The sequence below is a fragment of the Amblyomma americanum genome, chromosome 1 (genome assembly GCF_052857255.1).
Source record: "Amblyomma americanum isolate KBUSLIRL-KWMA chromosome 1, ASM5285725v1, whole genome shotgun sequence".
Taxonomy (NCBI): Eukaryota; Metazoa; Arthropoda; class Arachnida; order Ixodida; family Ixodidae; genus Amblyomma; species Amblyomma americanum.
The window spans coordinates 547,565,537-547,582,728 of NC_135497.1; the positions used below are offsets into that span (position 1 = coordinate 547,565,537).

The 17,192-nt window shown below is 43.6% G+C and overlaps 1 protein-coding gene across 1 annotated transcript; it reads left to right on the forward strand.

The window, feature by feature from the left end:
• Positions 1-1,903: 1,903 nt before the first annotated feature.
• Positions 1,904-3,253, forward strand: LOC144129518 (uncharacterized). Its single transcript, XM_077663677.1, has one exon. The coding sequence runs from the start codon at positions 1,904-1,906 to the stop codon at positions 3,251-3,253; it is 1,350 nt and encodes a 449-aa protein (XP_077519803.1).
• The last annotated feature ends 13,939 nt before the right edge of the window (positions 3,254-17,192 follow it).

The window sequence follows — 17,192 nt, forward strand, 5'->3', positions numbered from 1 at the left end:
TGTAAAGAGTTGTAAAGTTTTTAGATGCGACTGAGAGCAAAAAGTAGGCTGTCTGGAGGAGTTGCTATTGTTCTCTAGAGTGGCATTGCAACCAAGAAATAGAGCTTAAAACCATACTTGAATCTGTAGCAGTCACCATTCTTCATTTTAAAAGAGTTGCAATATGTTCTGTATACCTTGAGCTACATCTTACCGTAACAGTTCGTGATTTAGACATACTTTTTAAGCAGCCGCCAAAGGCATATATAGTAGAAGGGATATTTTATTCCTCACTCCTCTTTCTGGCGAAGTAAACGAACGGACACTAGAGGTCGTGCTTTAGACGATTTTATTCTATGCAATAATGTCTGTCGACTGAATTCGGGAAAGCACACATACTGCTCTCCAAGCACTGGAAGAATGAGCTGGTTAGATTTATCTGTTAGTTCGTTATCTTTTTTGGCAATTTTAAATGGGATGTTCTTGATCCTATAGCGAAGTGATCATTTGCCTGTCAGTATCAGCCTATCATCCTCACCGTCGATCATCCGAAGCAAACCTCAATGTTGGAAGTTGCACTTAGACGACTGCGCGCTGTTTCAAGAAAAATTCACTCTGATGATCTCGGTGCTGACGAACGTAGTCAAATATTCGCGGTCTGTTATATTCCTGCTGCACGCATATCTATTTTTCAGTCCTCTAGCTTGGTGTGACAAAATCGTAAGGTGTGGTATTCACAAGAATGTAAAGAAAAGAAACAAAATAAACCATGGGAATTTCTCGTTGATATACAGCACATGAAAACCTTTAACTTGCAAAACGGCGAAGCCAAAGCACGCAATATCCATCGGAGCGCTGAGAAAACTTCATGGCAAAATTATATATCGTCTGCACACAGTTCAATCACACCGAACAAAGTTTGGCAATAAGTCAATAAACAGAGACAGATTTGTAATTCTTAAAAATATGGCAATTACAAAAATACAGGAGGCTTGGAAAAAGCAGTTATACTGCCATTCCTGAAACCTGGAAAGCCACCAACCTTTGCTGGTAGTTATAGACCGAAACCACTCGCGAATTGTCTGGCCAAATCTTTCGAAAGTGTCTTGAATATCAGGTTCATGTTTATGTCCGAGTGTGGATCTAAAAAAGCATGCGAAACAACTTACCATCTCATCGTCCTTGAAAACACAGTCTGAGAAGCATTCATACACAAACAGCACTGTCTGACAGTTTTCTTTTATATGAAGAAGGCTTACGATACCACGTGGAGGACTGAGATTCTTCGCGATCTGGCAAACCTCGGTATCCGCGGTAGGATGCTGAACTGCTTGAAAGATTTTCCTGTCGCCTGCTCATTTCAGATACACCTGGATTCAACTGTTTTGATGATATTGATTCACGAAAATGGGGGACCACCGGTGTGTATTTTAAGTACTTCACTTTTAGTTGTGAAAATGATTTCCATAGCTAAACTAATTACGAAGTCCATCATGTAGTCAGTCTTTGTTGACGACCTTCAAACTGCGTGCACATCCTCTTTCTTATCAACATGTGAGGAATGGACACAGCTCACATTGAACAAACTAGAGATTTGGGCACGCAAAAATTGATTTAGGCCCCACAGAAATAGTTGCTTTTCTTTCCTCGCTCAAAAGAGGTTTGCAAATTAATTGCGTTCTGCGCTTAAATGAAACCATGCTCCCAATAAAATAAGAACATAAATTTTTAGGCATAACGTTTGAGAGCAAACTCACATTACAACCACAAATAAGCACGCTAAAAAGTAAAACCTCCCAATCTCTAAACATACACAAAGTGCTCTCAAGAAAGAATTGAAGGTCTGATGGAACACGTCTTCTGCACACCCATCATCGCTCTTTGGTATGTTCCTCCTGAGCATGTTGGCTGGCCGCCTGACAGCATGTCCAACCCGTTGCTTTTTTACATGCAGTTCTTCCTGTTTGGCACAACATCGGTCAGCGCATTGCAAGATTCAGCGTGCTTGGTCATCACAATACCAGCCACCTACGGAGTCTGCGCGTACGAGCCGCCGCACCATGACGATCGCTGGACGTCAATGCGTCCAGGCCCATCGACATCATCAAGAGCCTATATAAGAAGCCAGCCACCATCAACGCCTTCCAGTGGGCACGTTGGCTGGCCGCCTGACAGCATGTCCAACCCGTTGCTTTTTTACATGCAGTTCTTCCTGTTTGGCACAACATCGGTCAGCGCATTGCAAGATTCAGCGTGCTTGGTCATCACAATACCAGCCACCTACGGAGTCAGCGCGTACGAGCCGCCGCACCATGACGATCGCTGGACGTCAATGCGTCCAGGCCCATCGACATCATCAAGAGCCTATATAAGAAGCCAGCCACCATCAACGCCTTCCAGTGGGCACGTTGGCTGGCCGCCTGACAGCATGTCCAACCCGTTGCTTTTTTACATGCAGGTCAGTAACAAGTCTTCTACTGTTAAATCTAGCGATAGATGCTTCATCCAGCTGACGTGCCCACCAATCCTATGTACACTGTGCTTGGTTGTTCGTGATTTTGTGTTTTCGTTACTAATGCTTTCTGGAGATGTAGAGCCGAATCCTGGGCCCACTACTGAGGAAATGCTAGCCGAAATACTTAATGGGCAAAGGAAAATTGAAAAGAGGTTAGAAGAAATTGAAATGAAGTTAAAGGTGGTTGAGGAGTCAGCATCGGCTGTTAAGGAAATTAGCAAAAAAGTCTCTGGTCTCGAAAAAACTGTCCGCAGCTTGCAAGACAAATTTATTGACCTAGAGGACCGTTCCCGGAGGAACAACCTTCTAGTTTTCGGGGTCAAAGAAAAAGATGAAGAAACTCAAGACGATTTGAAGGAAGCTGTGATTGAGGGCGTGTTTGAGAACACCCTTGGAGTGCAAGTGTCTTCGGTAGAGCGTATACATAGGATTGGGCGCAAACAAGGGACTAGACCACGCCCTGTAATAATTAAGCTCTTCGACCACCGCGAAAAAATGACCATTCTAAAGAATTGTTCCAAATTGAAGAATAAAGCATTCTCAGTTTCGGAAGATTTTTCAGCACATACAAGGCTCAAAAGAAAGAAACTCTGGGATAGTACTTCGGAAATTAGAGCAGCTGGAGGGAAAGTGCAACTAGTGTACGACAAAATTAGAATTAACGGCGAACTGTTCCTTTGGGATAGTGCAAGTAACGGAAGGATTCCCACAAGCAGACCAACAGTAGACGCACATAACCCGCCGTCACCGCCCCAGTGAACCGAAACCCATGTCAAAGAGCCACTCCCTTGCCTCAACGTTAACGCACGCAGCATCATTAATAAATCAGATGACATTGAAAGTATTATTATGACGCACCAACCGCATATTCTTATAGTTACAGAAACTTGGCTTCACTCTGATATCTCCGACGACGAAATTACACCACCAGGTTACGGAATTCACCGGAAAGATAGAAATTCGCGAGGCGGAGGGGTTGCAATTATTTACCAACAATCATTACTTGTCTCAAAGTTACCTGATATACCTGCAATCGAGTGCGTCATCATTAAAGTACAGTTCTATGAGCACAATTTAATTGTGGGTGGCTTTTATCGTCCACCTACACAAGAAAACTTTTTTTCCGAGCTAAACGAATTTCTTTGTTCCATTCAAAGCTATTCTTGCAATGTCCTCTTGAGTGGCGACTTCAATATGCCGTCAATAAACTGGAGTAGCGATTTTCCCGAACCCCTTACAAGCAAAGCTGAACCTTTTGTTGACCTCGTAATATTTCATGACTTGGCTCAGTTGGTAAAAGTGCCCACCAGAATTCAAAACGAGACAGCTTCAATTTTAGACCTATTTCTTGTAAGCAATGCAGTGCTCAACCGTAATCCCGAAGTACATATTTTTGATGGAATATCCGACTACAAAATGATATCTTTAACAGTTCAACTTCGCCGTACCACTGACATTGAAAGAAAAAAAAGTTTCGTTCCAAACTTTTCGCGCGCTGAAGACGTCGATATTTTAGACGCCATGGATAGGTCGCTGTCGGATTTTATCTCGCTTTCTGAATCAAGCACATGCTGCGTGAACTAGCTATGGTCTTTCTTTAAGAACCTAGTCCTGAAATGCGTTAAGAACTTTGTTCCCACGAAACTAAGTATACAGCAGCGGAAACGTCCATGGATGACGAAGAAAATAGTACGGATAGGGCGGAAAGCTAAACGAATAAGAAAACAACACCGTCAGCGTCCAACAGAGATTAACACCATTAAACTTTCTAACATACGCCTCCAACTAAAAATGGCCATTAAAAATGCAAAGGAATACTACCAAAGTGTATCTTTGAAGAATTATCTGCTTTCCTCCCCTGCAAAGTTTTGGCGACACTTTTCTTCGAAAAAACAGCCCCTATCCAGTTTCTGCATAGACGGAGAAACCGTAACAGATAAATGTTTGATTGCAAAGACTTTCAATCAGTTCTTTTGTTCGGTGTTTACGAATGATGACGGTCGAAAGCCAACCTTTAATCCTTCAATTTAGTGCCCACCCATTGATAATATCTCAGTGACTGAAGAAGGTATTTTATCCCTCTTGTTAAATCTAAATATCAAAAAATCGCCTGGAATGGACGGCATACCTACTGCATTTCTTATGAGATACGCCGAGTGGTGCTCGAAGTATTTGTGTATTCTGTTTAATAAGTCTTTATCGTGTGCAGCACTTCCAAATGACTGGAAGTACGCAAAGGTTACCCCAATACCCAAAACAGAAAACCGGTCGCTTATCACTTCGTACAGACCAATTTCATTGCTGCCCACATGCGCCAAAACACTTGAACATATTATATTCAGACATATTTCGGTCTTTCTGAATGACAACAACATAACTGATTCCAGGCAGCATGGGTTTCGAAAGGAATTATCTACAACAACGCAGCTTCTCGAAACCATTCACGAATTCGCAGCAATTTTAGACAAGCAGGGTCACATTGATATGATATTCATAGATTTCGAAAAGGCATTTGACCGCGTGTCTCATTCTAAACTACTTTTAAAACTACAGCCAATACTTAAAAATGATCTGCTGCTTGCATGGATTTCTGCATATTTGTCAGCACGGCGACAGAGTGTGTTTATTGATGGTGTGCGCTCTGACTCAGCACCGGTACAGTCGGGCATTCCACAGGGATCCGTCCTTGGGCCCCTTTTCTTTCTTATCTTCGTCAATGACATAATACAAGTAGTGAACGTGAAAATAAGGTTATTTGCAGATGACTGCATACTATATCAAGAAATCAATAACTGCAGGGACCAGGTTTGTTTGAATTCATCATTGGCCAGCGTGGAAGCATGGTGCGCCACATGGCAAATGATTATGAATGCAAAGAAAACGGTCGCTATGTCAATCACGCGAAAACGAAACCCTTTAAAATTTTCTTACAGCACTGGCGGTAAAATTCTCTCTACGGTCAGCAGCTACAAATACTTGGGTCTCGTAATTACATCTGACCTCAGATGGAACGAGCATATGTCATATATTTCAAAAAAAGCAATGCGCAAGCTTGGTTACTTGAGGAGGTCGCTTCGACAATCAACACAAAAAATCCGTCTTTTAGCGTACAAAACGTACATTAGACCAATTCTTGAGTACGCCTCAGTAGTATGGGACCCGTATACCCAGAAAAACATAACACAGTTAGAAAGCATTCAAAGAAAATCGGTTAGATTTATATTCAACTGTTATAGCTGGCAAGTATCTCCGACGGTTCTTCTAAACAACTCAAACTTAGAGCCATTAAAATTGAGACGGTATAGGGACAGACTGAAATATATGTACCTACTATATCATGATATGCTGGGAATAGATAAGGATGTGTACATTAATTTAGTTTCTAAGCGCCCAACACGATCTAATCATTCGAAAAAAATTAAAGAATTTTCTTGCAGGACTAACGTGTTTAAAAACTCGTTTTTTCCACGGACAGTACGTGAGTGGAATGCGCTCACCTCGAGTACAGTGGAATGCCCGACGGTCCAGTCATTCTGCGGCATGCTTAACAGTATTGAAGCAAAATAGAATTACCATCGTGTCGTTGTGCGCAATGCCTTGAGTGCTTCATACGCATGATTGTTTTCATTGTTTGTACATTTCGTTTCTTGCTCAAGTGACTGAGCATGCGTGGTTGTGTCATGCTGCTGTGTACGCGCCTTGTTGTTTTTGTCGCGCTTTACTTTTCGTTACTATTATTATTGCTGGATTTCGTCTCTTCTTCTCACTTAAATTCTTGCGATGTTTTTCTCTATGTTCGTTTTCTTGATGTATTATTGATATGCCCACTCCTGCCTAAGGCCTCAAACTGAGGCCGGCAGTATCCTGTAAATAAAATAAATAAATAAATAAATAAATGGGTGCATGTTGTGCAGTTCAGCAAGACCACTGTACCTAAAAAATGGTTCCATTACACAACTCATGCCGGCGCCTCTCGTGCGGTGCATACAGGACATCTTCCATAGTCAGCCTCTCTGAAGAAACCAGAAAACCATCATTTTAAATTAGAAGAACCGCTCTGAATTGTGCACATCTCCTCAATAGAAGATCCCTGCAAAAACACATCTCTATCCACTTGTAACGAAATGACCTTTTAGAATTACATTCAACAATAAACCTCAAGCTACCAGGCCACTCCTCTTGCGATTTGAAGAGATGTGCCAGAATCTCGCCGTACTGGACACATTACTTAGCATTTCAGAAACACGAGATCCACTACATCCATGGCACAATTTTCGTGTACTCTGTAATTTCACTCTTACAGAGTTCTGTAAAACATCCACAACAACATATTATACAAGAATTGCTAGGACATTAAGATGCACACGGTGAGCTCACGGATTTTTGTACTGCTGGTTCAAGAACTGTTGTTTCCATTGGAAGCACAGCGGCACGAGGTATTTGGGTGGAAACAGCGCTGTCGTCCTATGATGTCCCGGAATGAGGATGTCAACTAGTCTATAGGGCCCCTTCGGGGGCTCATATGCTCTGTTATCTGTAATGTTTCCACCACCTCCCCAGTATGGATTTCACAGTGCGCATCTATCTTCACTGTCGAATGTTACGCTGTCTGTGCGTGTGAACGTAGAAAAAATAGCAAACGAGAACTTCACAGTGTCCTTTACACTGCACACACTCATTAAGCATACTCACAGCTCTTATGTTTATTAATGCAATCACTCTGCTACTTGATAACGTTATACACAATATGAAAGCCACACTTTAATTAAAGACAAAATGTAAAACTCTGCTGAGTCCCGAGTCGTGTCAGAATACAAGTCAATGGGAGAGCAGGCTTGTGCGCTGATCAAGCTCGTGGCAAGCAAATGGAAAAAGTAAACATGCGCCTTCCAGATTTCATGTACTTAGTACACCAAATATAAAAAACGGCAGTCCACTTGGAACAACAAAGTAAACAAAAAGTACACAAAGCTATTTTTATATGAATGGAAGTCTTGCACACACCAGGAACACTTTTTTTAAATTGTTTTTTGGGGAAAGGAAATGGCGCAGTATCTGTCTCATATATCGTTGGACACCTGAACCGCGCCGTAAGGGAAGGGTAAAGGAGGGAGTGAAAGAAGAAGGGAAGAAGGAGGTGCCGTAGTGGAGGGCTCCGGAATAATTTCGACCACCTGGGGATCTCTAACGTGCACTGACATCGCACAGCACAAGGGCGCCTTAGCGTTTTTCCTCCATAAAAACGCAGCCGCCGCGGTCAGGAACACTTCAAGGAAGTCAATTTCTGCCATCTTTGTATTGGGCACACACACCTTACACACCATTCCATACTGACAAGATGAGCACCTACATGCATTCTGTGGAGATGAACTAACAAGAAAACATGTTTTATTTTCATGCAGAAAACTGTAAGCACTAAAGAAAAAGCATTTTGCTGTGTGTTACAATGAACACATACCATTCCATTCAGCGTTGTTCTTAGTTGAAAAGGTTTTATAGATTTGTTTTATATTTTACGTTTTTTTACAGAACCAAGTTTCAAAAAATGCAGTAGATTGTAAAACCTATGGTGAAACAGATGAACAGACTTTTAACATCGTGTTTGGCGCATGATAGTCTCAGTTGCTCATGTGCTATAAAACTCAACACAAACACTTTTCGCAAAAACTCTGGCATTACTTGTGCCTTGTACATTTTCAAAATCAAGTCTTTGACTGTGTGGAATGTAGTGCGATTACACTGCACACTGACACAGCGGAAATCATCACTCCAAAGACAAAGCGGCCTTTTTTAGATGGCACGAAGCCGAGTTGCGTCACATAATTTGTAAAGAAATTTTGCAGCTTCGTTCGGCATTTAATCTTTAAAGACTCTCGCGCCCCCAACAGCACTTGCATGTGAAATGGTCAATGCCATCAGGTTAGTAGCCAATGAAAGAGAACAGGTGCAACACGATGTCTGTCTTGCATGCCTCAAGTCCTTTGTTTACCACTTGCCATTTTTGTATGGAAGAGACACATCACTTTCATTAGTGGTTCAAGCAATGACTAGGGTGCCGACAGGCTTGCTTCTCAATATTTGATAAGGATAAGAAATTGATAAATGTCTGATGTGAATTTCGCATGAAAATTATTTCCACAGACTACAGATGTGGGCCTAGCAATGCACATATAGAGGGATTAAGGGTGGCAGTTGCCGCCGAAATCGGGGTGTCATTCCATGCCCAAGACAAGAAAGCAACAGTAAAAATAAAGCGGAATGAGAAGTGCCCGGCCCCTGCAAACATCACCAGCCTTAAACCAATCAAAATTAAATGAACAGGGCCCATTTGGCCAAAATTCAAATTTTGTGGAAAAAGCCGATTTGAAAAATAACGTTGGGCACGGTAACATGATGTCCTAAGGGCTCAACAAGCATAGAAGGATGATTACGCCTCAGATAGCTTCTTTTATTAATGATTTAAAGTAGGAAAATCAATGAAAGTGCCAGAAAAAATATTTGTATGAAAATATACAAAATGATTATGTGTAAAGGCCCAGAATAGAGGACGGCGATGGAAAAAGAAAAAATGTCGATGACTCAGTGAAGATGTCGAGAGCAGGTGGAAGGTCTAGTAGAGGATGTAGAAAGATTAAATCTGTGAAGAACAGAAAAAGCAGAAGAAAGATGCGAGGAAGGGATAAATGGCAATTCGCATGTGTAATGTGTTGGTGTGCCGTTCCTGTAACGAGTTAGTGTGTGAAAAAAAGTAAGCCCAGGAAGAGAACTAGTAAAAATGCCGAAATATAGGTAGAGAGGTGCGTACGTAAGAGATGGGAAGAAAGAAAAAGTGAGGGAAGTCTAGCGTAGGGGATAGGGTAATATGTGTGAAATAACAAAGGTATAGTGTAGGTGTAATGGTGTAATGGTGTAATGGTAACGGCCATCCACATAAAGTCAGAAGATGACATCATGCAAATCGCTTGATCGCTTGAACAAGTCACGTGTCTAGAGGAGCGCCTATCATCATGGCTGAACAGTCTTGTAACTGCTGTTATCATGACACAAACTCTTTCAACAAATTGATAAAAGAGCAACCACGGAGGAAATCTATATCTCTATTCCATCTTAACACCCGAAGTTTGCAAAATAAGCATATCGATGTTGGTACATATTTGGACGCACTGAATCACAATTTTTCCATACTAGCCTTCACGGAAACTTGGTTCGAAAACGCGCAAGATGCTGTGCACTTCGACAATTATAACTGCGAAACACTGTGTCGTCAGCGGCAAAGGGGTGGCGGTGTGGCACTTTATATCAGCAGAGATATTATGTACACTGTTATTCCAGAATATACACTTATCACAGAAAACTACGAATGTCTAACAGTTGTAAGTCATGCTTTTGCAGTAGCCGTTATTTACTGTCCACCTTCAGGGTCTGTTTCCGCATTCTTAAGCTTCTTTGAAGAACTCGGCGAATACCTGCTCTCATTACATATTCCATTCGTCATGCCAGGCGATTTCAACATAAACATGCTTTCTTTCGACAATTCTTGCAATGCTTTCCTCGCGACGATGCATTCGATAGGACTTGTTATTGGTATCCCAACACGCGTAACACCAGACAGCGAGACGTTAATTGATCTATGCCCTACAAACTGTTTAGAGGACGCCGTGTGCTGTGGAGTGTTTTCAGTGAACATTAGTGACCACATGCCATTTTTTTGTTTTTTACCTATCATCCAAAGACATAGCGGACCCCAAACTGAAACATCGCGCAGATTTATCAGCGATAATGGCATTGCGCAATTCCGTAATCTTCTATCAGAAACAACATGGTATGACGTCTTGAGCACCGACGACCCGAACGATGCGTATAACTCCTTCATTCGTGCAGTAAAAGAATTATATAATATTGCTTTCCCTCTCAAACAAATAAAAAGAAATAAGAAAGGAAGAAAACCATGGATTACAGATGAATACATCAATAGACTGAACTATAGAAATAATCTGTTCCACTCATTTATTGCGACTAAAGATAGCTCGAAATTCCTAGAATTCAAAAAGGTTAGGAATAAGTTAAACGCTGACTTAAAAAAAGCCCGTACATCGTACTAAATGAGCAAGTTTACAGCAGCTTATACCTGTCCGAAAGAAACATGGGCACTTATGCGCTCTCTTGTCTGTAAAAATCAAGATTCTGTCCCCCAGCAAATAATCATTGATGGCAAAACCTATTCAGGTCCTTCACTGGCAGATAAATTTAACGGTCATTTTCTAGCATATGGTGCGTCACAGAGCACGCAGAGCAGTTCATCTAGGAGTTACATAACTAAGATAGAAACTAGTTTCATATTCTTGTCTCCAACCACGCCAAGTGAAATCGAAACAGTCATCAAAAGCCTCAAAGATACTTGCGCATGTGGTCATGACGATATTGCAGTCCGTGCGGTGAAAGGATCATGCGACATTTTGAGCGTACCCCTTTGTCATATCTGCAACTGCATAATGCGTCATGCGTCATTCCCTGATGAAATGAAGATCGCCCGAGTGTGCGCAATACATAAGAGCGGGGCAAAGAACAATATTGGTAACTATCGCCCGATATCCGTGCTTCCAGTTTTCGCGAAGGTGGCGGAAAAAATAATCAACACTAGAATCAGCAGTTTTTTGTCCTCTAAGGGTATAATTTCAAACCAACAGTATGGTTTCCAAAAAGGGAAATCCGTTGAATCAGCACTACTGAATATTAAGGAAAAAATAATAACAAACATAGAGAGACAGCTATATACTCTTGGTATATTCCTAGATTTCAGGAAGGCATTTGACTCCATTATATATTGTTTAGTAAACTTCACGACTATGGAATCCGCGGCAAATCTCTTGATTTGATAAAAAGTTATTTGTACAACCGCCTCCAATTCGTTAGTATTCATAACAGCAGATCAACAGCACAGGTAATTAAATATGGCGTACCCCAAGGTTCCATCTTAGGTCCTCTCCTATTTCTCTTATATATTAATGACATTGTATCAATACCCCAAACCTCCGAAATAGTGTTGTATGCTGATGATACTAATGTGTTTTAATGGCAATTGTCTAATCACCCTAATGAAGAATGCCAATACATGGCTCGAAGAATTATCGACGTGGTTGCAGCATAGCCAGTTACGACTCAATACAGACAAAACCAACTACATTATCTTTCGGGCTAAAAATAAGGCGATTGACACTAAACTTAAACTAGTCTTCGAGGGGCAAACATTAAACCGTGTTAGCGCTCAGAAATTTCTGGGTGTACATTTCCACGAAAACTTGAACTGGACACACCACATAAACTATTTGACTATGGACCACGCGAAAACTATTGGAAGGCTAAATAGATTTAAGTTTATGCTCCCAGCGTGGTTCAAACGCCAGCTTTATTATACCATGATTAATTCAAGACTGCAATACTGCATACTAGTTTGGGGCACCACTACCACTGGTAATTTGGAACGTCTTCATATTCTTCAAAAGAAATGCATCCGATTCATAGAAAATGCAGCGTTGCGAGAACACACAGCTCCACTGTTCGTAAAAAATGAAATACTTGCAATTACAAGTATATTTCGACAGCGCTTGGCACTGAACATATTCACTCACATAAAAAGTAACCTAAATTCATTTCTTGGGAAGTACCGACGTCAAGAATGCGGCTATAACTTTAGGGCAAATTCATTTGTTAAGAAAAAAGTCAGAACTTCCTATGGTACACAATCGTTAGACTACCAGATTCCTGTCCTTTTAAATTTGTTTCCAGAGCTTATTGACATCGCAGTGAATGTACAGTCACCGTATACTTATAAAGCACGGATAAAAAAAGTACTCCTGGTAGAAAAAAAAATGACCTGTCTCCTTGTTATCTCATTTAGGTTTGTGTTTCGTTTGTATTGCTGTGTTCCTTGTTAGATTCTTGAAATATATCGATACAAATGTTGCTTCTTCAGGCTTTTGACTCTGTAATAATTTTCTGGTTAGGAGCTAATCTTTTGTTGAGATAAATATTTATGCAACTGCGGTTCTTACCTTCTGACACAATAATAACTAACAGGTTGTGATGTAAGCTTTTTTTTTTTTGTTTTGTGAAGAAAATTTCTCTTGTTTTCTGTAGTACTTACGGTTTTAATTTCATATAATGCTTGTTCACAATGCTTCTGTTTTCTACACGTAATGAATGGTACAATATATTTTTTACAACGGCTTTTGTAGCATAGAGAGTGCAATGTATCTCGCCAGGAGGCGAGGCCTTGTCAGGCGTAGATGAAACGCCTTTTGCCTCGTCTTCCTTGGTAGAATAATCCTCTTTTAAACTCTCTTGCTCATGATGTATACTTGCTTTCTACCAGAAATAAAGTGAATTTGAATTGTAGGCGTAAATAAATAAATGTGAAGGACGAAACGTAATATGCAGGTGTGATGGGAGACAGCGACAGGACGCCACAGGAAGGGAGGACACAGTAGTGTCCACCCATAATTGGACAAAATGTCGTCCAGGAGTAGGCGGTACACAGTCGTGTTTATGCGTGTGTGATTGTGGGCAATGTGTGATGTAAAAGCTTAAATTGTAAAACCGTTTTGATAACAAAACTGTGCTGTTCTTTTATGGTATAATTAAGTAGTGTTTTTAAAAGGGAGAAGCAGTCAGTGTAAATATGTAGAAGTACTGTGCCAGGCAATGTTAATGAATAATTGAGAGCCTCATGGAAGGCGATCAGCTTGGCACCATAGCCGATGGACGCCAATTCCACTCAAAATCGCCCTACTGAGATTAAATGATGCGTAATGGTGAAAGCTACGTATAAAGCACCAGCCGATGTTGTGTTGTAGGAGCCATTCGTGTATATGTGGTATACGGGCAGTTGAGAATGGATGTGTATGTCTGCTGTGTGTAAATGTGTGTGAGTGATTGCAAAGGCATTGGCCGGGTGCAGGAGTGTGGCATCAAATGGTACCGCCAATTCGGAGGCGCGAAACGTTCTTCAACCCAATGAAACGTCTAATTTGCGTGTGAAGAGCGCAAACTCCACGTTCACCCTGTTGAGGCCGAAATGTAGAGGAGACGCCCTCAACATAATTTGGAGCGCCCTCGTGCTCGCCGTAGAATATGCGCGGACCAACGCCAAAAGCGGGTCCCGCTACACGGAAACCAAACGAGCACGTGAACCTGAGTGAGGTCTCTCGGCCCACCACACAGGGGACGCGTACATGAGGGCCGGCAAGACTGCCCAGGTGAAAAGTGCCCTGAGCTGCTCGGGAGCCAACGTGCCACTGAGCCGCAAGAAAGTGCTGAGGCGTGCTCAAAGCATCTCCGCACGCTTCTTGAGCAAATACCCGTGGACTGCGAAGGAGTGGGTGCGGTCGAAGACCACGCCAAGCACCCGGACAGAGGGCCTGAATTGCAGGCGTTATCCGTCAAGGCGAATGGCGGGAGGTGTGCATCCCTTTTCCTCCCTAGGAGGAGAGATGAGAAGCCACACCGTCTTCTCCCTGCTTATGGAACCCCCCGCCCCCTTCGCCCACGAGGCTACTCGGCCGAGCGCATCCTCTGCAAGGGCTGTCACCTCCTTTCTGTTGGGTCCAGGCACAATGACGACGACGTCGTCTGCGTAGGCCCTACGTAGACGTGGAGCGACACGCCCTCTGGCATCGGCAGCTCCAGCAAACCACGCACCACTATATTCCAGAGGAGCGGTGACAGCGGAAATCCTTGCGGGATCCCCAAGGTGCGATACGCAACCGAGTCGCCCGCGTTATAGCGGAACAGCACCTCGCGGTCCGAAGAAAAGACCGGAGGAGCGCGCAGAGATTTCTTGGGCACCCTCCCTGTGCAAGCGAACTGAGCACCAGAGGGTGCCCGATGCTGCCGAAAGGGCCTCTGAAATCGATGGAAATTAACATGGTGTGGAGGTCGTCCGCACGAAACTCTCTTAATTTAGAGACTAATGCATAAAGTGCCTGTACGGCCCTTCTAGTGATGCCGAATAGGTTGCTATGGAGTGAATTTCGGTGGCCCATGAAATATTAGAGGTGACCATAGAGAAGACGCTGCCGCACTTTTCCTAACACCGAGTTCATTACGATGGGGCGGCATGATGTGTCGGCATCCTGTGGTCTTCCTGGTTTATGTATGGAAATTATTCTGCCCTTGCGCCAGGCCACCGGGAAGTGACGAAAGCGCAGGGGCGTGGAGAATATGGTGGTGAAAAAATGTGGATGTTGTCTCCAAAGTTCAGTGACCAGCCTTGGAGTGAACCTATCCAGGCCAGACCCTCTGCCCTGCTTGATTCGAGACACCGCCCTTTCAATCTCACCGTAAGTGGAGAGCACATCGTCCGGACTGCCCAGTGCACGGTCTTGCGCCATTGATATATGTGTATGGTGTCGAAGGTCAGTGGGTGTGTCATCTGTCGAAACATGCGCTGACAACAGCGTGTTGGCCGTGTTGAGCAAAGAAGTGGTGAGAGTGCCGTCGGGGCGCCGTATGGGTGATAGTGTCAGGGGTGCGCTCCACCTTCCGCATGTTATGTTAAATGGGCAGCCATTACACCGCTTTTTATAAAGTCGTGTGCCTATGATTGAGTGTCGATATGTCAGGCCTCGTCAACGTGTTGGAATTTTCGAGTTCGGTGTAATAAATGTGTCCGTGATGTTGTCTCATGAGGTGGTCTTTAAACCGTTGATATCTCCTGCGGAGTGCGCGCGCCCGTGATCGCTCGCTAGTGAGTTCATGTGACCACCAGGAGGCAGGAATGTTTGCTCTGTTTAGAGCGGGTCTGAGCGATGAGTGGCGTTTGCGTGATTTGTCTAAAATGTGCTGGAATTTACTAATATTTGTATCAATTGCCTCCGCCGAAGCCCGATGAACGCCGGCCACCGCATCAAAGAAGGGGTCATGAGACCTGCCCAAGCAGCACAGGTAATCGGCCCAATATTGCAATAGGATGGTTCCATCCTGGTCCTTTGTAGGGCCGGCCTTAGCCAATACGGTTCCAATGTTGCGCCAATTATCTGTGTTGCTTGGGTAGCTTGTAAAACTCGTATATTGCCTCTGTGGGTTAGTCTGTGTTGTCTGTTCGTAGATCGTATTCCAAATTTAACCTCAAAGTGTTTCGGATACTGTCCATGTTATGTTACAGCGATCATTTCGTGTGATGCTAGTGCCATGTCAATCCAGCTGTCTGTGTATGGAGTTGAATACGTAGGAGGAAATGCCGGTTCGTTTAAAACTAACAAGCCTAAGGACATAGCGCAATTTAGTAATTCCCATTCCCGAATATCACAAATATGTGGTCCCCAGGCTTTGTGTTTGCGTTAAATTTTTCGTACAAAGAACCGGCATGCTCTCTCTTAGCACGAGTGCATGTCGAATATCGCAGAATGTTTGGGTCATGGGAGTGTGTGGTGGTGCATAGGCTGATATGAGCAGGGAAGTGGCGGTTGCTGTGGAACCGATGACGGTTTCTACTAGGTGGTAACAAAATGTGAAACGAGTGCGAAAAGAAAACGAGACGAGTGCGAAATGAAAGTCTCCCTCTCTTAACCAGTCAATTAATACCGGTATTGCGTTCCTGCAGTCATCTAGGTTAGCTTTAAGAAAAAAAATGTTAGATTAGGCATCCTTATTGTTGTTTATGTGTGATAAAATGGTAGGCGGTACAGCCAGGAATGCTGCGCGTATGAAAGTTGTGTATTGGAGATTTGCGCGGAAATAATAGTGGTAAAGACTGCAAGAGAGAGAATCAGTAAATAAGAGAAGTGTGAAAGGCAGGTAGTGAGTTGAGTGCTGTAGGGAAGTGGAGCCACTAGAGGGAGCCGAAAGCCATGTCGCGCCCGTTGCTTGAGAAGCAAGGAAGTGTGACAATGAGGCATACGTGTGTAGACAAGCGGAGCAGCCGTGCTTGGACTTTAAGAAAAAAGATAAAACCGTAAAAATAGAGGAATGGCAGAGAAAGTTGGGTACGAGGAGGTGAAGAAATGAAAGAGGCACAGGGTGTGAGCATGGCCTGCACAGAAAAGACAGGAGTGATGCGAGGTAGAAGGGATAGCTTTTAAATGTACGGTCCGTTAGAAGAAGCAGGAAGGGATGACATATTGACGCCGGCGCCGTAAGATTAAAACCAGGCGCCGGACAAAGTGTGTATGGCGAAGAAAGAGCACGGCCCTCCGCCCACTGGCATGTACGTAACAGTGATCAATGAATGTAATAGTCGGTGCGGAGCCGCATTCTTGCTATCCCATTGGCAAGGGAGGGGCACTCCTTCGCCCCGGCCTTGTGAGGAGGCACCTCTCGTCCCTCACGCCTACATACGGCCCAAGCCACGGTGGCAGCCCCCCCCCCCCCCCCCCCCCAGAGGCGCCACATGCCATGACAAGGTGTGCGCTGATGAACCTTGTGCACGCCGCCTTTGACACATTGGCCCACCTTGAGGCCAGTTTTGGAGCAACGTTCAGCCGATCAAGCGGCCAATGCAGGCCCGGCGTTCGTTCCGCGACATGGGCCAGTAAAGGCTTCAGACTGGCTTTCCAGCTTTCTAACACTGGCATCCAGCTTTCACACATGGATATCCAGCTTTCAAACATTGACATTCAGCTTTAGAACGCTGGTATCCTGCTTTCGAAAATTGGCACATGCAACATAACCCACCGCCCAGTGCCTGGAACTGCGGATGTAC